Source organism: Tribolium castaneum, chromosome 2, assembly GCF_031307605.1.
Source record: "Tribolium castaneum strain GA2 chromosome 2, icTriCast1.1, whole genome shotgun sequence".
NCBI classification, from domain to species: domain Eukaryota; kingdom Metazoa; phylum Arthropoda; class Insecta; order Coleoptera; family Tenebrionidae; genus Tribolium; species Tribolium castaneum.
Window position 1 is genome coordinate 4,048,558 of NC_087395.1, and position 25,110 is coordinate 4,073,667.

The 25,110-nt window shown below is 29.2% G+C and overlaps 1 protein-coding gene across 2 annotated transcripts in view; it reads right to left on the reverse strand.

The window, feature by feature from the left end:
- Positions 1-25,110, reverse strand: part of if (inflated) — a 125,563-nt gene that overhangs the window by 53,342 nt on the left and 47,111 nt on the right. For both annotated transcript variants that reach the window (XM_008200376.3, XM_008200375.3), the window contains exon 3: positions 20,659-20,759. In XM_008200376.3, coding sequence (XP_008198598.2) covers positions 20,659-20,759 — 101 coding nt within the window. The remainder of the gene's footprint in view (positions 1-20,658; positions 20,760-25,110) is intronic.

Sequence of the window (25,110 nt, forward strand, 5' to 3'; positions counted from 1 at the left end):
TTACAAAATTATCCAAAAAATAAGTATCAACAAAAAGATTTAAAGAAAGATGGATTGAGAGAAAAAGTAGCTAAAGAGCTAAAGAAAAGTCATGAACAGGGTATAGAAAATGTGGAGAAAAATCGTAAAGAGTTTAAAAAATGTTATAGAGAAAAGTTTATAAAACAGTCCAACAAAAGAATTTATAGACCAAATTTTAACAAGAATCTACAAAAGAGTGATAAAGAACAATTTAAAAAGGAATCTTGAGAAAGATTAAAAAAATCCAAAAAAAAGTCTACAAAGTAATCTAAAAAATGGAAAAAGCAAAAATAAGTATAATAAAGTGTCTAAAGAGAATGTAAAGAAAGATTTATAAAAAAATCCAAAGAAGCATCGACAAAGAAATTTGGAAAAAATTTAAAGATATATTAAAGAATAGTGTATATGTACAAAGATTTAGAGAATATTTTCAAAAGAAAATTAGAAAAATATAAAGAAGATTTTTTGAAAAAATCCATAGGATGCCTTACATAAAATTAAAATTGTTAAAATTTTAGAGATAATCCAGGGAAGAATCATAAGGGGAGACATTTTAAATAAATGATTTACAAAAGAATATAGACTAGATTTTAGAAAAGAAAAATGATCCAGAGGAAAATTTAGAGTGGAATCCAAATAAGTGCCTACAAAAAGATCTAAAGAAGTGTCTAGAAGAGAGCCTGAAGAAAAATCTTAAAACACACTTTAAATAAATAAAAAGAATCAACAAACTAAAGACAAATTTAAGAAAAGATTTAAAGACAAAATAGTTAAAAAAATGTTCTATGATCTAGATTTGTCACTAGATTTTTATGCACATTTTTTTCTATAGAATCTTTGTAATTTTTTTCCATAAATCTTGATTTTACTATAAATATATAATTTCTTTTGTAATTTTCTCTCGAGATTCTTCATTAAATTATTTTCTTCGGTCCTTTTCCAGATTTCTTTGTATAGTGTTTTTAGATTTTTCTTTAAATTATTATTTTATTAATTTTATATTTGAAAGTAATTTTAGGTGATGCAGATTACCAACTCGCTATAACTTGTAAGACAACATCACAATCTACTTGTGATGAGACCTTTGATTTTTTTTTTCAAATTTATTTTTTCGAGTCAGGTCGTTAAACTTGTATCTTTTGTACAATTGTGGCACATGATATGGCCGGCAGCTGTTTCGGCCGTGTTCAGCAAGTCACTCCCTTATTAAACGTCTGTATGTTTTTCTAATTGGGTCATTTTCTCCGGTGCAGCGTTTTGCATTCAGCATGAATCAGCAGAGCCCCTTGTTCTATTTCGGTCGTCATGAGTGGGCACGACCCTTTCCGTGCGTTTTAATGGCGAAATGTTTATACCAGCGCCTCCAGAAATAACCCGTTCCTCCTTGTCAATAAATTTGATTTGTCCGTTTGTAACAATTATTATTAATATCGCAGCGGCGGCGTTTCACTTATTGAAAAATGAAAATTAAACCTATTCTTTCGTTTCGAACGTCAGTTATTGATAGTCAGCTGTAAATGTGAAGATGAATTGTGTAAATCACAGCTGAGAATGAAAACCAATTTGGAACAAGACGACCATTACGCACCGATGCGGTTCATCAGCGATGATTATTCACTAGTGGACAGCCATTGTGAACGATCGCAGCTGATACAATCGATAAAAAAGGAAAGGACGAGATACCAGAGGCCTTATTCATAAACATATCACACGGAGCCTAAAAGGGCATCTTCGTATTTAAGCTGCGCTATTAATATGGTAATGGAACTGACCGTTAGGATGGAAATTGTCCAAAACCAATCAACTAAACACAATGCATTTTTGATTACTTGTGTGTGTGTGTTGGTGTGAGGAAATGGACTGAAAAATTATTGATTGTAATTGAATATTACATTTTTTTGCATATTCATTGTACAATTTGTCTTTCGAAATTTGTTTTTTAATCCATTACTTTTGTAATGTACTCGTAGTGCTAAAATATGAGAAAACCGTTCACCAAAATGTTGAAATTTTGTTGTTTTTTGTATGACACTAACATTGCTGATACAACCTTTTTGGTTATAATAAAACATCATACTAAATAAATATCCAAAGAAGAATTTTTAAGAGAATTAAAAGAATCTAGAAAAGAATATGAAGAAGAATTTATGAACACATCCCAAGAAAAGTGTACAAATGACCCTAGAAAAATTCGAGAAGGAATATAGAAAATATAAAACTGGTCTAAAAATAAATTTAGCGAAAGATTCCGAAAACAATCTGGAATAGAAACAACAATTGAAAAAAGAATGAAATCAGAAAAGAATTGTAGCAAACAATAATTTATTGAGGAATCTGAAGGAAAACGGTTGCATAAAGATCCAGAGAAAAATCTAGATGAAATTTAGAAAAAATAGAATAGTACAAAGAAATACACTCTGAAGATTTTTAAATTTTGAAAAAAAAAAAATAAACAGTTATCCAAAAAAGAGTTTCGAAAAGCAACTGGAAACGAATCATGGTGAATAATCTAAAGGAGAATAAAGACTACAGACTTATAAAAATCTAAAGATATGATAAGATAATCTAAAAAAGAATTATAAAACAATATAAAATCATATAAAAACATTATAGAAAAAAAATGTTTTAAGATATAGAATCAAGAAAAGAATCTGTAGAAAGATTTATTGTTGAATTTATGAAAGATAGTCATCAAAGGGATCCGTAGAATACAAGAATATACAGTAGAGTTTAGAAAGAGATTTAAAGAAAAAAAATTATAGAGTTTACAAAGGTATCCAAAGAATAAGTGTCAACAAAATGATTTAAAGATAGCTAAAGAGCTAAAGAAATGTCATAAAAAGGGCATAGAACAGAGAAAAATCTCGAAGACTTTAAAAAATATTAAAGAAAAGAGCTTATATAAAGGTTCAACTAAGAGTTTACAAAGGAATTTATAGACCAAATTTAAACAAGAATCTGCAAAAAATTGATAGAGAACAATTTAAAAATGAATTTTGAGAAAGATTTAAAAAAAATCCAAAAAAGCGTCTACAAAGTAATCTAAACAATGGAAAAAAGCATAAATAAGTATAAAAATCCGTCTAAAGAAGAATGTAAAGAAGGATTTATAAAAGAATCCAAAGAAGCATCGACAAAGAAATTTGGAAAAATTTAAAGATACATTTAAGAAAGTATATACCTACAAAAATACATACCAAAAAAAATCTACAAACTAAAGCCACATCGAAGAAAGGATTTAGAGGGAAAATAGTTAGAAAATGTAAAAAAAATCTTTTAGGGTAAAGAATAAAATAACCATGAACAACAATTTAAAAAGGAATCTAGCGAAGAATTAAAAAAAGTCCAAAGAAGAATCTGTAATAAAATCTATTCGATCGAAATAATCTAGAAAAGAATCTAAATATCTACGAAAAAATTCAGAAAAGAAAAGTAAATATGTAAGGAAAAGGCTAATGCAAAATCTTAGAAATAAATTTTGAAAAGACCACATTCTAGAAAAAGCTTTTTTAACAAATAAAAAAATCTTCTGCGTGAAGTGCTTATTGCAATTTTGCAAAACATATCGATAACTTTCTAACAACAAAGTCGAAAAAACAACGAATGCCTTTATAATAATCTAGCAAAATAATAGTTATTGGTTGATTTATTGACAAAAACCAAGTCAGTAAATGTAATGTGTGGGACATAATAGGTTTTGAATTTTAATTCCTGCGGTGTTTTGAAAACTGTGTCCAGAAAGGGTCGCCTGAAGCCACAGTTATTACGTTTTGTAATATTTTGTAAGTTTCAGAAGTCCCATACAGCAGGAATGAAATTTCTAAACATTGAAATTTATTAATTCATCCTTTTTTAACATTTACTAGTATTAACATTAACAAACGGTCAACAAATAAATTAATTGTTGATTTTTGATGATCATTTTTTTATTTTTATTTATTTATTGCTTTTTAGTCTTTACTTATTCTACACGTCTTTTTCTCTGAGATTTAGTTTCGCCATATTATTGTAGCACCATTATTTTGCTGATTTGTGCAAACTTGTTTAGTGGTAAGTGATAGAAAACAGCTGTTTGCATTAAAAGAACATCCTCACCTCTGTTCACTTTCATAAAGACCATTATGGTAGAATTGACTAACCTGTTACCATAACAACTCATATAAAATTTAATACCAAGAGTACCCAATTTCTACTACACTATTTTTTATGAAAGTGAACCGAATGTAGGTATTAATATATTTCCCAAAGACCAACATACCGTTAATGTTGGTATAAGTTACGGTATGTACACATCGAAAACCCATTTCTAAACATAACCTAAAACTTCAAAACCCCATTTAACCCCTTTGGAGGGTATTTAACCACATAGGGTTGCATTGTCACGCAGATTAAATAAGTATGCAAAATTTCAATTCATTGAGACAACGGGAACCCTTTCAAATTTGGCTCCGAAAATATGAAACAGACAGACAGACAACAAAGCAAGTTAAATAAAAGCTTTTACTAAAAAGAGTACCTGGTGTATGGAAATCACTTCGATTCGGCTTTACTTTGATAACAAAAACGTGTTTGATGAATTTGCGTAGAGTACAAGAAAGACAAGTTTAAAAAAATTGTAATTTCTTGGAGTTAATAGATCGTCTCGCCGCCCATGTAGCTGTCATTTCGCGAACGTCCTCAACAATAAACGTCACCGCATCGGCATTGTTTTACAAATAGGGGGCCTCTGAATCGTCGTCGTGTCGACGTCTAGTTTTTAAACCATGCCCAAATCGATCCGCAGATTTATACTCGTCGGCATCGGCCGTTTGGTAGATTTTCATACGTATTTGCTTTACGTGTCTTGACAATGTTTACAAATCTCTCGCGTGTTTTACATACAATAAAGACGAAACGTAAACTGCTGCATAAACAGACGGGGAATTTTTCACAAGATGAGAAAAACTCGCATACGGTGTGTGTGTGACGACGAGACGCATCACCATCTGCTGACTGACTTTTCAGTGCCCATAAGCTACGAGCACCGTAAGCTTAACTGTACAACGGATTTTTTCAGGCGAATTTTCAGGTTTCAGGCGCTACGCCCTTGCCTGCGAGTCGCTGCCACCATAACAGTGCGCTGTGGCGAAATAAATAAGGAAACTGCACACAGAGTTCTGTTATTTATAGGTGTACAAGACGGTATGGAATTCTGCGCTTATGGCATGCTCTAATTTGGATGGAGCCTTGAGTTGAATGTTCAGCGCGAGTTTATAAATTTCATTGACCAATTAGATGTTAAAACAATTAAATTAATTTGTGCAAAATTTAGAGAATATTTTCAAAGAAGAAATAAGATTTTTCAAAAAAATCCACAAAATTAAAATTGTTAAAATTTTAGACAGAATCCAGAGAGGAATCATAAAAAGAGACATTTTAAACAAATGATTTACAAAAGAATATAGACTAGATTCTAGAAATGAAAAATGATTCAGACGAGAATTTAGAAAGGAATCCAAATAAGTGTCTATAAAAAGATCTAAAGAAGTGTCTAGAAGAGTTACGTATAAGAAAGAGTCTAAAGAGGTATGGAGAGAAGGATTTATAAAAAAGTATAAAGAAGAATCCACAAAGAAATTTGAAAAAAGTTAAAGATACATTAAAAGAAAAATATATATAAGGATTTAAAAAATATTTTCAGAAAAGAACTTAAAGAAAATTTTGATGTAGATTTTCCAAAAAAAGAATGAACATAAGATCTATTGAAAAATTTAGACAAAATCCAGGAAGCATAAATAGAAAAATGTCTTTCTAAATAATGGATTTATAAAAGAATATTGGCTGGAGTCAAGAAAAGAAGATTTAGAAGTGAATTTAGAAAGGAATCCAAAGATGTGTCTACTAATAAGTAGATCTAAAGAAGAGTCTAGAAGTGAATATATAAAAAAGAATAATTAATTAATTATAGAACAATAAAATAGAAAAAAATATAATAGACTAAAGTCATTTTAGAATCTGTATTTAAAATCTGTAGAAAAGTTTTGTGTAGAATTTACGACAGATGGTCAGGAGAATATAATTATGAATATAGGATAAAGTTTACAAAGAGGATCTAAAGAAAAAAAGCTGATAAAGAAGTAGAGAAAAATCCCAAGAAGTGTATAGAAAATAATGTAGGGAAAAACCGTAAATCGCTTGAAAAATAATCTAGATAAGAATTTATGTAAAGGAGACTTTACAAAATGATCTATAGAAGAATGTAGATCAAATTTAGAAAAAAAAAACTGCAAAATAATGAAATAATTTAAAAACTATCTACAGACTGATCCAGAAATACTGAGTCTGTTGGCAACACATTTGAAAGTATTTGTGCTCCTAATTTGCAACATTGCAACCGAATTCGATTTTTCTTGACAATTATTTGACGTATAACCCCACAAGAATGTTAAATTGCCGTTAACTGGAAGAGTACTCCATTGGTATCCTTAAAAATTTAGGTCCAGTGTTGCCAACAGACTCAGTATTTCTGGATCAGTCTGTAGAAAAAAATGTGAAAAGAATTCAAAAAATAAACATCTACAAAATTATCAAAAAAATGAAAAAGTGTACGTATGCTTATGACTCTTTCTTATGAAAGAGTCTAGAAAGGAATGTTGAGAAGGATTTATAAAAGAATTCAAAAAAGAATGTACAAAGAAAATTGACAAGAATTTAAAGATGATAAAAAAAATAGAAAATATTTTCAAAGTAAGAACTTGAGGAAGATTTTTGAGAGAATCCAAAGAGTCTATTAAAAAGTTTAGACAAAATTTAAGTATTAGAGAGAATATTTTAACTAATGGGTTTACAAATAAATATAGACTTGAGTCTCTAAAAACAGGAGAATTTGGATATCAAAGTGTCTATAAAAAAATCTAAAAAACTCTGGAAGAAAATATGAAGAAAAATCTTAAAGGACACTTTAAAAAGAATCAACAAACTAAAGATAAATGTAAGAAAAGATTTAGAGACAAAACAGTTAAAAAAATGTAAAAAAATCTTGAGGGTGAAGAACAAAATAATCATGAACAACAATTTAAAAATGAATCTAGCAAAGAATTAATAAGAGCCCAAAGGCATGCTCTAATTTGGACAAAGCCTTAAAATGAATACTTCAACGCGAGTTTATAAATTTCATTATTGACGAATTAGATGTTAAAACAATTAAATAAATTTGTGCAAAATTTATAGAATCGAAATCTTTTCCGCAGCGTAGTTCCTCTGTTAAATTCTTGTCCAACTATAATTTTCAGATTTTTTTCATCACCATGGATGATTTTCAAGCCAAGTCAGGTCAGGTCAAGTTAGACACCGAAACAAAAAGAGTTATCGGTCATAGAAAAAATGTTGTAATCAACTTGTTTTAAAAATGGAGGACAAATAAACAACTACTATGTGATTTCGATATATTTTCCGTTTTGAAATAAGTAATAACCTCGTTACCTTCATTTTATTAACAGAAATACTCAAAGGCACAAACTGTTTCTGTTTTTGATAATAAAAAAATCACTCTATCGCTGGAGCGGACCAAGTAACACAAATGAGTAGTTTAAGTAATTAAAAAACGCAGTTTGGACAAACTGGAACAACTAACACAGAAAATATTAAAAAAAAATATCAATTGACTGTAGTATTAACAATATTTCAAAATTTTAATAGATTTCTTTAGGCAAGCAATCAGAAAGCCAAGAGAAAAGTCGTCCACTATTCACCAATTATTTTGAACTCAAACTAGTCCAAAAAGTTGTGCTTTCCAGTACTCTCCATGTTACTAATTGTCACAAAAGCCGTAAAACTTAATCCCTAAAAATATATTTTTTTCTCGTACTAAAAATTCTGCAAAACATTTCTGAATCAAATTCTAGAAATCCTAAATATTTGTACTTAAATATCTTCCTTCAGATTAATGTTGTATAACTTCCATGATTGTGTACTCTGTAATTTGCCGCGTATTTCAGTTGGTTATGTTTTAAAACTGGTCTGTCTCTAAGTACACAGTGACTCAAGTTGCTTTGTACACAGTGGAATAACCAACAAGAGGAAATTTATATTCCTTCTTACGAATCATCTTATGCTTATTCAGAGAGTTACAGAAATAGCGCAGTAAAAAAACAACTTTACTTTTTTACTTTAAAAATAATTCTTCATACAATGCGAGTCGGCACACAACCACATTTATTTCAAAAATAATAAATAATTCTCATACAATATGTAACAAAAAATTAAAAAAATTGTGTCTATTTTAAACTGTTAGTGTTCGTTGAAAGTGTAGATCTTTCTGAGTAAATTTTTGGTCGCAGTTCACGACAAAAAATGGTGGTTGATAATTTACACTTTACTCTAATTTAATAAGGTATTGTTACGCTTAGTTACTTATGAAAAAGACTAATAAGTAGCCACCAAACAACGTCAAACTTGATAAAATGTATCGGAAAAAACACAAATCAGTTAATAACAGGACACTACGGGAATGCTCCTAAATTTTTTTTAAAAAATCAGCCATCCTTGCCTGCTTACTGAATGGTTCTTATGGGTGAAAAAAATTTGCTATAAAATTTGAAAGACCGACACTTAAGCAATAAAAAGTGCATATATGTAATTTGCAGCTCAGGAAGATTGAAAAATCAGAAAAATTTTGAAATAAATATTTTTTGGGTTACACAATGAATGAACAACAACTTACAGTTGTAAAGTAAATTTTTCTTTCCTATATATGTTATTACATTTTTATACTATTAAGTATTAGGTACTTTTCTTTTATGAATAAAAATAAGAATTGGTTCGAAGATTGATCCCTGTGGTACATACAAATAACAGCTGCTCTAAACATACAGCGTTGGGCAAAAGTATGAAACCAAGCGTTTTGTGATTAAACTATGTACCTTACGAAAAACGAATTAGTACGTCATCAACTACACCAAATGGCGATAATTTTTTTCAAAATTCCTTTTAGTTTTCGTGTTATTAATTTTTTTTTCAAATACGCTCTACTTCTGCGATTTTTTTGGTAAAAAATTATGTTCAAAAATGAGTTCTAAATAAAGATCTGGGGAAGCTTTGTCGTAAAGTTTTCTCAACTTTTTGCAAAAAAGTTGGTGGCGCCCATAATTATAGTTGGTAAATAAAACCAAGAGTAAAAACTGTTACAAGTCAAAGACAAGATTAGATTTGTATATTTTACAAAATTGACTATGCAAACAGAATCAGAAAATACTCTCTCAAAGATTTTCTAAAAATAATTCTGAACTAGGATTGATCTGTAGCACATGACATCATTATTACTATTTTTTAAGAACTTTTAAAGCTTTGAGAATTTCGGAAAAGTTGCTATTTGCAAATGATCTAGACTAAGAAAGGCAAATTTAAAAAATAAATAATTTACAAGAGTATGCAAAACACTAGACAATGATTTAGAAAAAAATAACCTGACGAAGAATCTGGAGAACAGTTATTATGAAAACGCTTCCAGACTGCAGTCTAGGATAGAATGTAACGAAAAATCTAAAGAAGAATTTAGAAGAAATAAAAAATGATTGAATAAAGTTTAAGATAATATTGAGAAGAATCACGACAGAACAATGATTATTTTCAGTTAAATAAAAATGTAGAGGATAATTTATGAAAAAATTCAAAAACGAATTTACACGATAATTAAGAAGATTCTAAAAACAAATCTAAAAATGATGTAGAGGTAAGGTAAATTTAGGGAATATTAAAGTATCCAAACAAAAATTTACAAAGAAAAATTGATTAATTGTGATTTAAATTAGTGGTATTAGAAAAGAAAAATATCAGAAAAGTTCAGTGTTCTTCATTCAGTTATTAGAGAAAGTGTTTTGTTTCAAGTCAAAAAAAAATCTCATATTGTATTTTTGGATTTTTTTCAAATAGTATAACGCATAATAAAGCGGTTGGTTTCGCTAAAACCTTAAAGTTTTATTTCAAATTTTTATGATTTTAAAGCTAAAGGATTAAACCGACTTAAATTGTTCAGAAAGGTAAGTAATTTCCCAATAACACTGGTTTACAAAATCACTTTTGTCTATTAGAGTGTAGATTTCAAATCTGACTTTTTTTCTCAGCTCGACTTTCCACTTAAAAGCTTATAAAAAGTACTTATACCTTAAAAATAGAGCTAGTAGAAAAAAATTGTTGGCAGTTTTGAAAATAAATAGTTATTCGACAAAGCAAAAAATCTGAGACAACAGAAAAGTAAACAAAAAAGCTATGTGCATTTTTCTTAACGTTTGGGAATCAGTATCCAACAATCATTCAGCAGCAGCAAAATAAAATAAAAGTGTCCCCAAAACTTCCAAAAACTAGAGCTGATTAAAAAAATCTTTTGGCAGATTTGAAATAAGCATTCAAAAATTTCAGCAACAGCAAAATATATACTGTAAACTAGAAAATCAATACCAATTATTTTGACAAGGTTGATACAAATTTTTAAAGAAATTTGTGTTTACTTACACAAGATATATACAATCATGGATAAAAAATAGAAAAAAAAATAAAGAACAAGTTAGAAATAGAAATAGAAATAGTTTTATTGGTATCTAAAAACAGTGTATCATAATACAAGTCAATAAAATAAGAAACGTACAAACTAAAAAAAAACTTACAAGTGACTAAAATTACAGCGAAAATATTCATCAAAGTCATAGACACAATTCACAATTAAAAAATCTTTTACTTTCTTTTAAAAACATATAAAGGTAAATTACAAAAACTAGTTGGCAACATATTATAAAATTTAGTGCAATAATATCTTGGTCCAGTTTGGTTCCATTTAAGGCTATTGAATTTTGGAATGAGCTTGTCACCAATACGAGTATTATAAGCATGGTTTTCAGAATGGTATCGAAAAGTTTGGGTATTTTGTTTCACATAAAGCAGACAGTGGTATATATATATATATATATATATATATATATATATATATATATATATATATATATATATATATATATAATGATGGTGAAGTCAAAATTTTTTGAGTTCGAAAAGTAGATCTACAGTCTGCTCAATATTCTAAACCACTTATAATTCGAATTATTTGTCTCTGTAATGAGAACAATCGATGCCGATAAGAAGAATGGCCCCAAATTAATTAATTTACAGAGAAGTAAATGAAAAATCTATGTGCATTTTTCTTAATGTTTTAGAATCATTATCTAACAATCATTCAGCAGCAGCAAAATAAAATAAAAGTGTCCCCTTACTAAAGAAATAATAACTTGGTTTACTTATATTCCTGATTGAAAAAATCTTTTGGCAGTTTTGAAATAAGCATTCAAAAATTTCCTAACAACAAAAAATCTGAGACAAAAAATATACTGTAAACTAGAAAATCAATACCAATTATTTTGACAAGGTTGATAGCAATTTTTAAATAAATTACACAAAATATATACAATCATGGATAAAAAAATTGTAGCAAGTTAAAAGTAGGCCCTTTTTTAAATAAAAAATATTTAATTTCCTTTCTATAATTATGGCCAACGGAGATACATTCAGAATAAATTGTCTGCACAAATGTCTTACTTCCGACATTAATTTCTGATTCCTTTGTCCGGGGGTTGCGAGCAATTTTCATGTCCACGACCATTCACTGAATTGAAATTAAAAACGTCAGTGCTTTGTATTTTATATTCCAAAGTGTTTAACAGAAAAGGAGAATTTAACGGTACAAAATGTTTAATATTGTTGTGTAATGTATAAGAGCGATGGATTATCAATTATGGTTAAAGTGTGATCATATTTCACATCACCAAAAGCTCGATCCATCCATCTCTCGTCAAAGTGACTTTATGATTGTCCGATAAGTCTCGCGTGATGCGAATCTCCCATGTATTATCATGGTACTTAATCGTATGATTTAGTTGTCAAAAGTTAATGCGTTTTTTTGTCCTCCAGACCGTGGAGTAAGAAGAATAGACGACGATGCATCCATTATTGTGTTGTGCGCACCTATTCATCATCATTTTCATCAGTGGCTCGTTTCATCATCACCATCATCGACGACTTTATACGAGATAATTATGTAATTTTCCTGCTGGCGTCCCGTCAATTTATAAAAGCCATAAACATGGGCGGAACCGGGCGTTTCACCCGAGGCAGGTCAACGGAACCACGACGTGTGATTTTCGAAATATGATAACAACAAATTTTCGAATAAATCAAACGGTAAAGAGGAATGGTATTGTCACGCATCGACAAAGACTGTGCGATGGTGGGCCCCCACGTTATCCTACAGTGTCTTGTCTTTGACCCGGGCCATATATTTTTTACTGTAAAGTAAAATAAGTAACACGTTGCCGAAGGCATAAGAAAAAAAATAGTAGTCGCACTTAACTACTTTTTTACTGAAAATGTGCTAAAACTTCCGACTTCCAAGACTTCCTGCTTTAGCAAAGTCTTGCAAGATCTAAAACATACTAAAATACTCGAAAAAAAATACAAAACGACAAAAATAAACATTAGCTAAATAATTAATATTTCGAATAGTGTTAACCAAATTTTACAAAAACATAGTTCTTAGTTTAAAAACAGGGTAAAAAGTGCGAGGTTAACACAAAAAAGTATTCAAAAATCTAGAATAAAATATAACGGAAAAGCTACAAAGCATCTAAAAACATGAAGAAAATAAGAAGTATTTTAAGATAGATTTATGTGAATTTAAAACAAAAACTGTAGAAAAAAATACAACGAGAAAAAAAATTAAAAAAAGCTAGAGAACTAACTAGAAAAGAATCTGGAGAGAATCTAAGAAAATATCTAAAGATGGTTTTATAGATAAATCTAGAAAATAATTTAAAGATGCATCTAGAAGAAAACTAAAAAAATAAAAAAAAGGACAGAGTGCCGTTTAGGAAAATCTAAAGAAGAATCATTTAGAACAGATTTAGATTTTAGTATATACTTTTTGACTGAAAAACGTGCAAAAACGCTTAGAAACAAAAAAATAATTTTGATTTAATTTGATAATTGTGAACCGTTTTAGCAAAATTTCAATGAATCCAAAAGCTCTTTTCCCGAAAACATGATAAATTGTTCGAAGGGGACTTAAATACTCAAAAAAATATTATTCTAGTTTTTGATTTGTATTTCTAAATCAAAAAGGTTCTAAAATGTTCAAAAGAGGAGTCAAAAAGCAGAAAATAACACTGTTTATATACAGTTTACATACTGTTTATATACAGCGTGCTCAAAAACTGGCGCACCAACCCAATGGTGTGTGGTAGAGAACTGGTTACATGTAAAGGTAAAAATAGTAAAAAAATTCTTTGTATAAAAATTATTGATAAATAAAGGATTTTAGATAAATGATATGAGGCAACGTTGTCTAACAGTCATGATCGCAATAGAATCTAAGCAACAATAACAATAAATTATTTTTGAAACGGTTTCCTAGGAAATAATTCCCAGTGTTGGCACATCTACACCTTGTGATTTTTTGGATGAATTTTAATTTTTTTAAATTAAAAAAACTGCTAAAATCTGATAGTAAATTTTAAAATAATTATTCATCGTTTTGTTACGGAACGATTACCTGGTATGAAACATAAAAACAAAAAAATAATGAAAACTGAAGAAGTTAACACAATAAGTTTGTAGCTCCAAATTTTTTAAAATATGACTTTAGGAATTTTTTCAACATTTTTTCCGTAATGTGTACTTGCTTCTCAATAACGTACCCCTGAGTTGGTGCGTTAGTTTTTGAACACCCTGTATAGTTTGTTGATATATTTTTGCCTTAAAAGTAAAAACAAATTTTGATCTAATTTAATAATGTTTTAATTTATTTTATCAGTGAAGCAGTAAATAATTTTCAATTATATTTCTAATAAAGCTTAAAAAATGTGCTAGAAAAACTACAAATATTGTTATTTTCGACATAGTTTTTCAGTTTTTGGCTTATACAGAGTGATTCAAAAGTGATGGACAAATCTCTTATGCTGATAATTTCATTTAATTTTTTTCAAGTAACTTAATGTTGACATATTTTTTAATTTGTTTTCCTTAGCAAAGATATCAATTTTTGCTCTTGTTTCCTATGATGTCGAATTTAATTTATTGTCAAATTTGCAGGTTTTTTAATTGTTTTGTTTTTTTTCAACAGTTATTTATTTAGTGATCCAAGAGCTGTCGTTTTTGCTAACTAAACTCAAAAAATATGATCTTAAGCACAAAAAATTTAACTTAAAAATTTAACTTTGAAGAGCTATATCTCGTATCATAGGAACTTAGGATTCAATTTGATGTCCTTTATCAGCGCCCGAGAGATTGTCCGGTATTTTTGAATCACCCAGTATTTGACATCGTTTACTGTTTGCATTTCCGGCAACAAAACGTGTCAAAACCTCCAAGAAATGCAAAAATAAACTCATCTGCGACCTAGTTTGATGACTTTGGCCTGAGATCTTAGAGCGAAAATATCTACAAATACACAAAACATAGCAAATCAATAACAGTTTTTTATCCAGTTTGTTGATGTTACTGTTTTACTTTAGACTTAATTTTTTATAACATTTTTTTTGACGACAAAAACTTGATCAAATGCTTATGAACGGCGAAAATGTTGGACCTAAATTGTTGTTTTAGCCACAATAAAAGTAAGCTTAAAGTAGGCACAGATATTACGATTTTTAATCTACTATTTAGTAATTTTTTGGTCTATTTAAAAAAAAATCGCGTAATCTTCTTTTTCTGTCTGAAAATGTGCTAAAAATTCAAAAAATTGCACAAAGAACCTGATTTTTTACCCAGTTTAGCAAATTCTTGCGAAAAAAACCTAAATTGTTACATTGGAAATGTGCTACAGATTGAAAAAAGACAAAAATAACGTATGTTTTTAATCTAATTCGCTTGTATTATTACTCCTGTGTGAAAAAACTTGGTAAAAAGCTTGAAGGCGGTAATTCCTACTTAAAAATAACCCAAAATGATTAAAAGATACTATGGTAAAAAAAACTTTTTAAATCAAAAACGCCTTAAAATGCTTGAAAAAAGACAAAATTAACATTTACTTCAATCTAAGTAATTTGTTTTTTAATGAATGAAGACACCTGTCCAAAAAATTCGCTCTAAAAGAATTGACATAGATATTGTTTTTTATCGAGAAGCATTTATAAAAACATTCAAAAAGGGTCTACAAAGGAATTTTGAAAAAAATATTACGAAGGTCCTAAAGAAGAAACTAGAACTGTGAAAAAAATGTGTAGTAGAATTATGAAGAATTATTATAAACATTTATAAAAATATAGAGAAGAATCTAGAAAAAAATACGACTTAGTGCAGGAAAATCTAGAGGAGAATATTTAGAACAATTTAAATCCGAATCTAAAAAAGGATCCAAATTACAAACCAGAAAATAATTTAGTAATAAATCTAGAAAATAATTAATTTAAAAAAATACAAAAAGGGGTTATAGAAAACAGTAAAGAATCTAAAAATAACAATTCTATCAAATCTAAAAAAGAACTTAGAAAAGTATTTTAGAGAATAATTTCCAAAAATATCTAAAGAAGAATTTACAAAAAAATGTAGCAGGCAATACGAGAATAGTAAGAATGTAGAAAAGAATCCAACCAATGATCTAAATAAAACGGTATAGTATGGATTAGAAGACATGCATGTAGGACAATTTAAATAAGAATCAAGCGAAAAACATGTAGACTAGAGCTTAATTAAATTTAAGGAACAATTTAAAAAATAATTTATAATAAAATTCAAAGACGAGTTTAAAAATGTAAGAAGCGTTTTAAAAATATTTATATTAAATAATTTATTGTAGTATCCAAACAAGGTTTTATAAAAGGAAAACCTTTAAATGAGTCTCAGGAATGATTTAGAGGAAAGATTAATCTAAACAAGATTATTCTAAGAACGCTTTAAAAAATAATCTAGACCAAAGTCCGGAAAATAATCTAACGAAAAATCTAAAGAGAAATTTAGAAAAGTCTTAAGAAAAATTGTGATCTAAGAAAATTTATTCACTCCTAAATAAGGATCTAAGACAGGATCTAGAACTAGAATGGAGTTTAAGGAAAAATCTAGAGAATGTTTAATGAAAAAAATCAAAAACAAGTTTACAAAAGAACTTACTGAAAAAATCTAAAAACAAATTTAAAGAATTATTTAAATGTAAATTTAAGAAATACTTTATAAAGTATTTAAATAAAATTTGATATTAGAATGCAAAAAAACTAAAAGTGTGAAAATAATGAAAACAAAATGATAAAATAAATAAAAAAATAGACCGATTTGCAATTATATGTGACCGAAAAGTGCGTAGAAATGAAAAAGTGACTGTGGTCATAGAACATTAATTAATTAATAGGTATTATTGCATAAAGAATTTCTCATTTTGTGTTTCTTTGTCCAAAATATTTCTCACGCACCGCAAGTTCGAAAGTTCAACGCATTTGTCGTCGCTAAAAAGGCTCTTCTTTTTTCCTCCTCTTCTCAACATGGTCCTCAAGATCAGAGAGTCTGTTTCTTTGGCAGCCGCTCCGCTACCATGAATGCGAAAGGTCATCCATGTTATCATTTTTGTCCTTTTTGCAGACACGGAACACGCCAGGCGGCGGAAATCTGAAGAAGGCATTTACACAACCACCTTATCCTGAATTAATTTCTTACAACGCACCAGTTGGCACGAGAATAAGCGGAGACGTCCCGTTGATATGCTCTTTTAAGTGCTAAAGCGCACTTTGGATTTGTTACACTTTGTCGCTGACTTGAGAGCCGATTAATTACGGATCTATCGACTCTTATTTAATGTCCGTTGATTGCGGTTTATAAATGAGGGAAAGGGACTGCAAGTGCGTATTTATCAAAGGAGAGTGTCGCGCTGAGACGGTGATTTGTTATACAGAGTCAGTCGGACGATGTAAACGTGCTGCGGCAGATGCTAAATTACTAATAGAAGGCGCGAAAAAATTTGTAGCTAGAATCCAATACGGAAGTCGGAGAAAATTCCAAATAAATACTTCATTCGTCGAAAAAATGTTGGGAAGCTAATAATAGACAAGAAAAATTTACTTGTTTAAGTTTTTCCAAATTTCATTTTTTCTTTTTCGAAATTCTCTCTTGATTCTTTTCTAAACTCTATTTTTATTTTTTACAGCCTAGATTTTTCGTTAGATTATTATTTTAGGGTAGGTTTCACCAGCCTCAGTTAAAATTATATTAGAACGAATTCATAGTAACGATTGTTTTAACTGTTCATTAAATTTAACCAACGTTGGTGAAACTGACTCTAAGGGACTTGTAGTTTTTTCTTTAAAGCGTTTTCTAAATTTGTATGTTCTTTAGATCCTTTGTTAGATTTCTAGTTTTTTTTCTATATTCCCCTCTTCCTTCTATAGTACATCCTTGTTTAAATGATCATCTAAATTCTTTTTTGAATTTATTTTAAAATCCTTCTTTGGATATGTCTTTAAATTTTACACTAAACTCCTCTTTGTATTTTGCTATAAATTTTTCCATAGATTTTAGAATCTAGTCCAGATTCTTTTACTAGACACTTAGTTAAATTGTTTTATATGACTGTTCCCCCCAGTTATTTCTAAACATTACTCATTTTTAGATTTCATTTCTCGTTTTCTTCCAGACTTTATAGACTATATTACCTTTTTTAAAACGTTGTCACTAATTCTTTTTCTACAGATTCATTTTTAGGTTAAATTTTTCTCTAAAATTCATTATCTAGTGTTTTTCTTCGAGCTTTGTCATATTCCCTTCTAGATTTTTTTATAATTCTCTCTACTTTCCTTGCCACATGCAACCTTTGTTTGGATACTCTTATAAATTCTTTTCTAAATTTTCCTTTAAACACTTCTTGATTTTGTCTTTAAATTCTATTTTATTTTTTTTATTTATTCTTTGGGTTCTTTTATATTATAAATTATTCTTATTCTAAATCTTCTCTCATAATTCCCCCCCGAGATTTTTTAAATTCAAAGTAAGTTCCTCTTTAGAAACCTTGATTTTTCAATTTTCAATTTGCTTGATTTTTCTATAGATTCTTTTTAAGTTTCTTCTTTAGATTTTTCGTTAGATCTTTTCCAAACTTTAGTCTATATTCTTTTTTTAAAACGTTTTTTATTCTTTTCCAGATTAATTTTTAGGCAATTTTTTTTCTAAATTATTCAGTAGAGTTTTCTTTCGATTTTTTTAGACTCTAGTCTAGTTCCTTCTTCTAGATTTCCATTAAATTGAACAAGTGATTCTCCTTTAGATTATAAGTAAGCGTCAACCATAATTCTTCTTTAAATTTTTTTGTATACTTTACTCTTCTACGTTCATTCGATATTTTCTTGTTTTTTTTTATAGTTTGTACATTCTTTAAGGATTTCGTCTAAATTTTTTCCCAAATTTTTTGTTAGATTCTTGATTTTAGTTTAGTTTACATTAAAGAAACTTTAAAGCGTTCACCTAATAATCCTTTAAATCCTTCTCTAGTATTTTCTTTAGATTCTTTGTTAGATTTCCTGTCTATTTTGTTTTTCTATATTCTCGTCTACTCTCTTTTGTACAGCCTTGTTTAGATTCTCCTATTAACTCGCCCTCTGGATTCATTTTATAAAGTATTCTCAAAATTTTCCTAAATATCACTCATAATTTTTCTCTAAACTTTTCTTTAGATTTTTCGTTAGATACTGTTCTAGATTCTAGTCCAGATTTTTCTCTGAGATACATTTCTTCTACAAGTCATACTGTAGTGCATTCTCTAGATACTTTCTTAGATTATTTTCTAGAGTTTTTTATATTCTTTAGCCTAATCTAAATATTTTTAAAAATATTTCCTAGAGTTTTTCTTAGATTCTTTTCCAGTCAAAATTTTCAAAATTTTATTATAGATTCTTCACTAAATTTTCAACAGATTTCCTTATAGATGCCTTTTTACATTCTTCTCTAAATTTTTGTATAAAACCATAGACCCAGATTTCCATTTGTAAATTTGTTCTTTAGATTACTTGCTCTGAACTTCCCTAAGTACTACACCAAATTTTTGTGAATTATTACTCGTCGTAATTTTTATTAGATTATTCTGTAAACTTTTTTATAATTTGATTCCTTAGCTGTAATTTTAAGAATTCCACTCTATAATTATTCATTAGTTATATTTTTTCTAAAATCTTGTGCAGTCTTTTTTTAAATTCCTTAATAAAATTCTCTATACTTTTCTCTGGACTGTACTCGTACATTCTGTAGGTACATTATTCTTTTTTGAATTGTTTTAATAATTCTAGAAATTGTTCTTTATGGCGATTCTCCAGATTTTAGACGTGACTCTAAATGTTTCTATAAATGGTTCCCTATAAGTAATTGAAAATCTTTTCTGGAATTTTCTTTAAATTGTTCACTATGCTCCTCTTCCAAATTCTCTTTGACTCTTTCTTAGAGTCTTCTTTAGATTACCTAGATTATTCTTGCCTAATTTCGTCTATATAACCTTTCTGATTATTTAATTCTTGATCAGAACACTCATAAACCTTTCTAAATTTTTCCAAAAAATCTTTCCTAGATATTTCCAAGTTTTTTAGACTCTTCTCTAGAATATCGTTAAAAGACTTCTGTTTTTTTTTCATGAAAATTTCTTCTTTATTGTAGTTTTTGTAAATTCTTCTAAAACTGTTTTTCAATTTATCTTTAAATTGTTTTGATGTATGATTTTTCTTCATTTCTTTTATATATTCTTCTTAGATCCTTAAATAATTTCGCGATTCGCCGATGACTTAATAGAGCCGGACACAAATAGCCCGAATAAATAATTCATCAAAAAAAATGTATAAGTAATTTAGAAGAATTACGCCCAAGTTTTTGCCCTTTTCCTGACAAACTTCTTTCCAACCTGACAAAATTGAACCAAACAATTATGACATTCTTCTAAGAACAAATTAATAATAAAAAAATAAAGTTGTAGTGTCGGTACCAAAGAGACATTCCAGCAAAGGTTGTTTCGTATCTTAGATCTCGGCAACCTTTACCCAGAAACGTCCTTTGTAAAAATTCCGCTCCACCACTCGCTACCGCATTTTATCACCTCTTGATTTAATAATTTATGTAGTGCCTTAAGCAGCTTTAAATTTTCATCGTATCGCAGTGAATTGTCAATTTATCTGATGCAACCGGAACGGCATTAAATTTAATAGTCGGGCGCGTTAAAAATATTCTATGGCTTATCTGCAAGCGGTGGTCACGTCGTGGGGCATCCTCCGATCTCTCCGGTCAACAGTCATTATGTAAATAACAATTTATATGTCCAGTCATTGCTTGAATCACCGCAACGTTCGTGTTTTTGAGGCCGTTAAGATCTTGCACAATCAAAGCAGAGGCCGCAACGTCAATAAATAACCGAAAATAAAGGCTATCGGGCAAATTGTCGTTGTGTTCGCAACGCAATGGAAAAAAAGATCAGTGGTGGACGTTGACCGTCGATGTCATGTCGTACGTTTCCTGAATATCGAATGGTCGTTCCGTGGTAAAAAAGCGCGGTCATCCGCGGCAAATACGGACATATCGCTTCTGTAATGCGGTAGAGCAAGTTCGAAGAGTCGATCGTCCGTCAATGATGTCAATACACCACAACCCAGACATTTTCAAACTTACCACGATAGGACCTTCCGCACGGCCTGAAGAACTGACGGTTGCACCGAACCATTGCTCCGTTTTGTTGTCCATTAGGTTGTTGCTGGCGTCCCGATTGTTGCCTGGAACAAACCCATAATTCCATTTATACCAGTAATTCCAAAATGTATCCACTATTTATGTGCTTACGGAAAGATCAAAGTAAGTAGAAAAAGTCGAGGTCAAAGCAATTACTTTATGTACCATGGTACATATAGAAGACAATACTATTGTAACCTAATCATTTTTTATAGTAGTTCCTTCATTGCGAAGTATTTAATTAATGCAGTTTTTTCAAAGTTTCTCATAGATAGATCCCTAGTAGCACACTTTTAAAACCGAGATAAAACCTTCCAATATAACCACCAATTCCCAAATGTGACGCTTTTATAAGCTAACTGTTAGGGAACCACTTTATCTAACCGTTATCTACGCGCGGTTATATTTTGGTTATATAATTTCCTTTACATTTCGCTTATATTTCGGTTATGCTTAGTGATCTAACCATTATATTGCCCTTATATTTTTGCCTAAAGTTTATTTAAATAAACTCATAGTAGATTTTAATACAAATTAAAATTTTAAATATTTAGAATAAATAAATTAGTGCTTCTATCCAGCCTGTTTGGAGTGCACAACAAATATTGTTCAGTGTTTTGTTGATTCCTTCTTGCAAAATTCCAAAAGATCTTGTAGGAATGACTTCTGCAAGAAAATGTTCCATGACAAGAACTAACATAGAACTACTTATGTTAAGACCGAAGATGCTGTAGGAGTAATAGGAAAGGTAAAATGTCACCTTACGGCAAAACTTCCAACGTAGTCAGTGTTATCTTTTTCCTCCAAAGAACAAGAGTTAATGAATTACAGTTACCAGGAACTGAAGTATTACTACTTTCAAAAAGGTATTGTTCATTGTTTTCTTCATTGTTTCCTCAACTTTGGACAAATTCTCCAAACCCATCTTAACATTGAAGGATTAATAAGTCGGCAGGTAGAAAGTGAGAAAACATTCATTCTTAGAATAATTTGCTTTGGTTTTGAGAAATTCATTTTTTTGTCGTCAAGACTTAAATACATTTAGGCAAGCTTTTTCAGCTTTCAATTAAGTATAAATTCAAATTGTACTCTACTTACATGATAAACAATAAATATAGATGACGATTCACGTGTTTGCAACACGTAGAAGTAAAGAAAAAACTAAAGTCACTGTTGAATGCATTTTACTACCAACAAACTAGATAATTTTCAACCATATAACCAAAAATTTCTTAGATCACTTAATTTGTTTTGTAATTATTATTTTAAAATGCCGGCAAATATTAAATATAACTGCAACATAACCATGCTTAGATCACCGATATATAAACTGAATCTAGCATACGCTATATTGCATTACATACATAGCAGTTATATAACCGTCACATAACCTTTGCTGTATACGCTAGACATAACCATGGTTAGAACACTGATATATAACCTAAATCTAGCTTGAGCCATATTGCTTACCAAACATAACGGTTATCTAATCGTAATATAATTATGTTTATAGAAGCTTAACATAACCACGGTTAGCGAACGGTTATATAAGCTGAGTCTAACATAACCAATGGTTTGATTTGTGTATTACGGTTATAAAACGTTATATAACCAAAAAATAACACAGTAAAACTGTGCTACTAGGGATATTTTTATCAATGATAATAGAACGTATGGGCAAACCCTATTGTAATATAGAAGATTAATATTAAAATAAAAAGAATTCTTCTAGTTTTAATGCACAGAACGTTAAGGTTGAACTATACTCAGAACGTCCGAAGAGGAGCTGTTCAAACAAGCGCGTGAACGCAAAATGAGAAATTGGATTCTTAAAAAAGTAATAAACAAAATGCTTTCTTTACAACTGTATGTTGTTCCTAAATTCAATCATTACCTCACAGGTTAGTTTGTAACAAAGTTTAAATGGGTTAAAAAATCCATTTAATTTATTGTTCTACTAAAAAAAAATTAAGTTCAAATTGCATGAAACAAATATGGTAACTTTCTGAGGACCTTAGCAACAATATACATAAATTTGAAAAAAAAGTCATTTAAAAAAAAATGGAAAACCATCAATTTTTATTTTTTTATTAAAAATGGTAGTAAGTTTTTTGATATTTTTTATGGATCTTGTATATGACTTACTTGTAATAGTGTATTTTTTTCGTGCCATTTAAACTTAAAGTTTTTCCATAAAAACATTAAAATTATTACGCTGTTTACCCCGTTATAACTTGGTTACAAATAATTAAATCGAGATAAGAACTGATCTGTGAGGTAATAAGTTAACCTAGGAACAAAATCCAATTGTAAAAACCAATTTTGTTCATTATTTTTCTTAAAAACTGAGTTTAAAATTACTACATTCGCACGGCCGCGTGGACGCAGAGCCCAGTATAATATGGTTCGACCTTAAATAATTTCAAATACAGTAGACTCTCGATTAATGAATAGGTAAAGAGGTACGACCACTTCGGTTGATCGAAATTTCGTATAATTTCAAGTTCTTAATATGATAGTTTTTTTATTAATCCTTTTTGCATTTGTCCTGATGTTACCACGTGAGTAAGCTTTTATGCGAAGTAGAGTAATAACTACTAAAAAAATGGTCGGTTACTTTATTCAGCTCGAGGCTCCAGAAAAAATTTAGGACATCAACTGATATTTGCCTATTTTCTCTGTAATAATGAACAACTTTCAAGGTAAAATATTATTACAAAGATGAGAGCAGAATTTTGAATAATGAAATTAAAAAAAAATTCATGATATTAATATTACTTTCCTCGTCTTCCCAGTCTTGATCTGAAAATGTCCATTTCGGTAAAGTCATCGTCATCCTATTTAATACAGACAATATCATAGCTTTCATATGTAGTATTTTCAGAAGAAAATCTTTTTTAAGCGTCTTTTTTGCAAATTAATTCTGTCAGTAAAAGATTTTTGGAATTTACTGCTTTATTTGTTGCACCTAAAATAAGTCTTTGAAGTTGTTCTATACTCGTTGCAAGTAACAAAGAAATAATGCTTTTTTTTAATTAACTGCGAAGTCTGTTAATTGCATTTGTATCTTCGAATTTGAATTATTAGCTTCGTTTTTTCTACTTTTATCTTATCTTGAATAAAAGGTTTCTCAGTGCATTTTAGTACATACTATAATTTTTAGTGTCTGATTCAATATCTAATACAATTCCACCTTCCTCAATTAAAAACTTTGGTCATCTTGCTGAAATTGTGTTTAACATAAGAAAAAAAAATAGTGCAGAAAGCACTATTGTTCCACGAAAATCAAGAGATGCTCTTGTTCTGCTCTTGGTAGCTGAGTTAATAATTTGAAGTCAAGACAAATCACTAAAATTAAAAATCAAGATTTCTTAGCAAAGAAATGTTGAAATCTTGACTTTTCTTCGAATGTGTGATTTGTGGTTTTAATCATGTTGTTTTTCGGTATAAAAACCATTTCACAAAAACTAAATTTAATTATTATTATAATTATCGCAAATATCTTTTATTCTGCGATTAAAATTTCTTATTTCTTATTATTAGCTTAAACTGATATTAACTTAACTGTTTATCTTGGTTTTCATCGATACATTATTTATATTCTCAAAGTATCTACAAGGTATCCGTATCAAAGTATAATATTCTCATCCCAAGTTCTATTTTTCTTAAACAAAACATTTGAATTTACATTATAGTTATCTTCTTTGTAGTAATAGTATTTAGTCTGCTCTGATTCTTATCTAAAAATTGTTACTAGATCGAAAACCTTAATTTTTCTTTTGATTTATTTAGATATTCATTATTAGATTTATTCTTTTCTAAATTTTTATTTTGAATTATTTTGTAGACTGAACACTTCTTGTACATTCTCCAGAACTCTCATTTGAAAGAAACAAGAAAAAAGCGACCTCAGTCCATCTCAACTAAAATCTATCAAATTTAAAGCTTTCTAACGTGGACACATATCTTTTTTTTTCAGTATAGTGTATTTTGTAACACATTTTGCCAAAGCAAAGTACAAAATACTGAAATCGTATTTGCTATTTCCCGCTTTAATTATCTGATACTTTTCTCGAAAACTACAATATTACAACCCTACCTCATTTTCTTAAACAAGTGGACTGAGGTCGTTTTTTCCCAGTACCCTTCTCTTCTCTATATTTTTCTTTAGATTCTTTTCATTTTTTAAAGCTGTCTCTAGATCTACAATCTTCTTGACAATTATTTTCTAGGATCTACTCAAAATTCGTATATAAACACTTCTTTTACATTTTTTCTGCAAACTCCAAATTCTCTTTTAGATTTTACTCTCTTTCCTTTCAAAATCATTTTAGTTTCGTTTAGAATTTGTCCAGTTGATTCTTTAATATTGTTTCAATGCTCTTTATTAAGTTT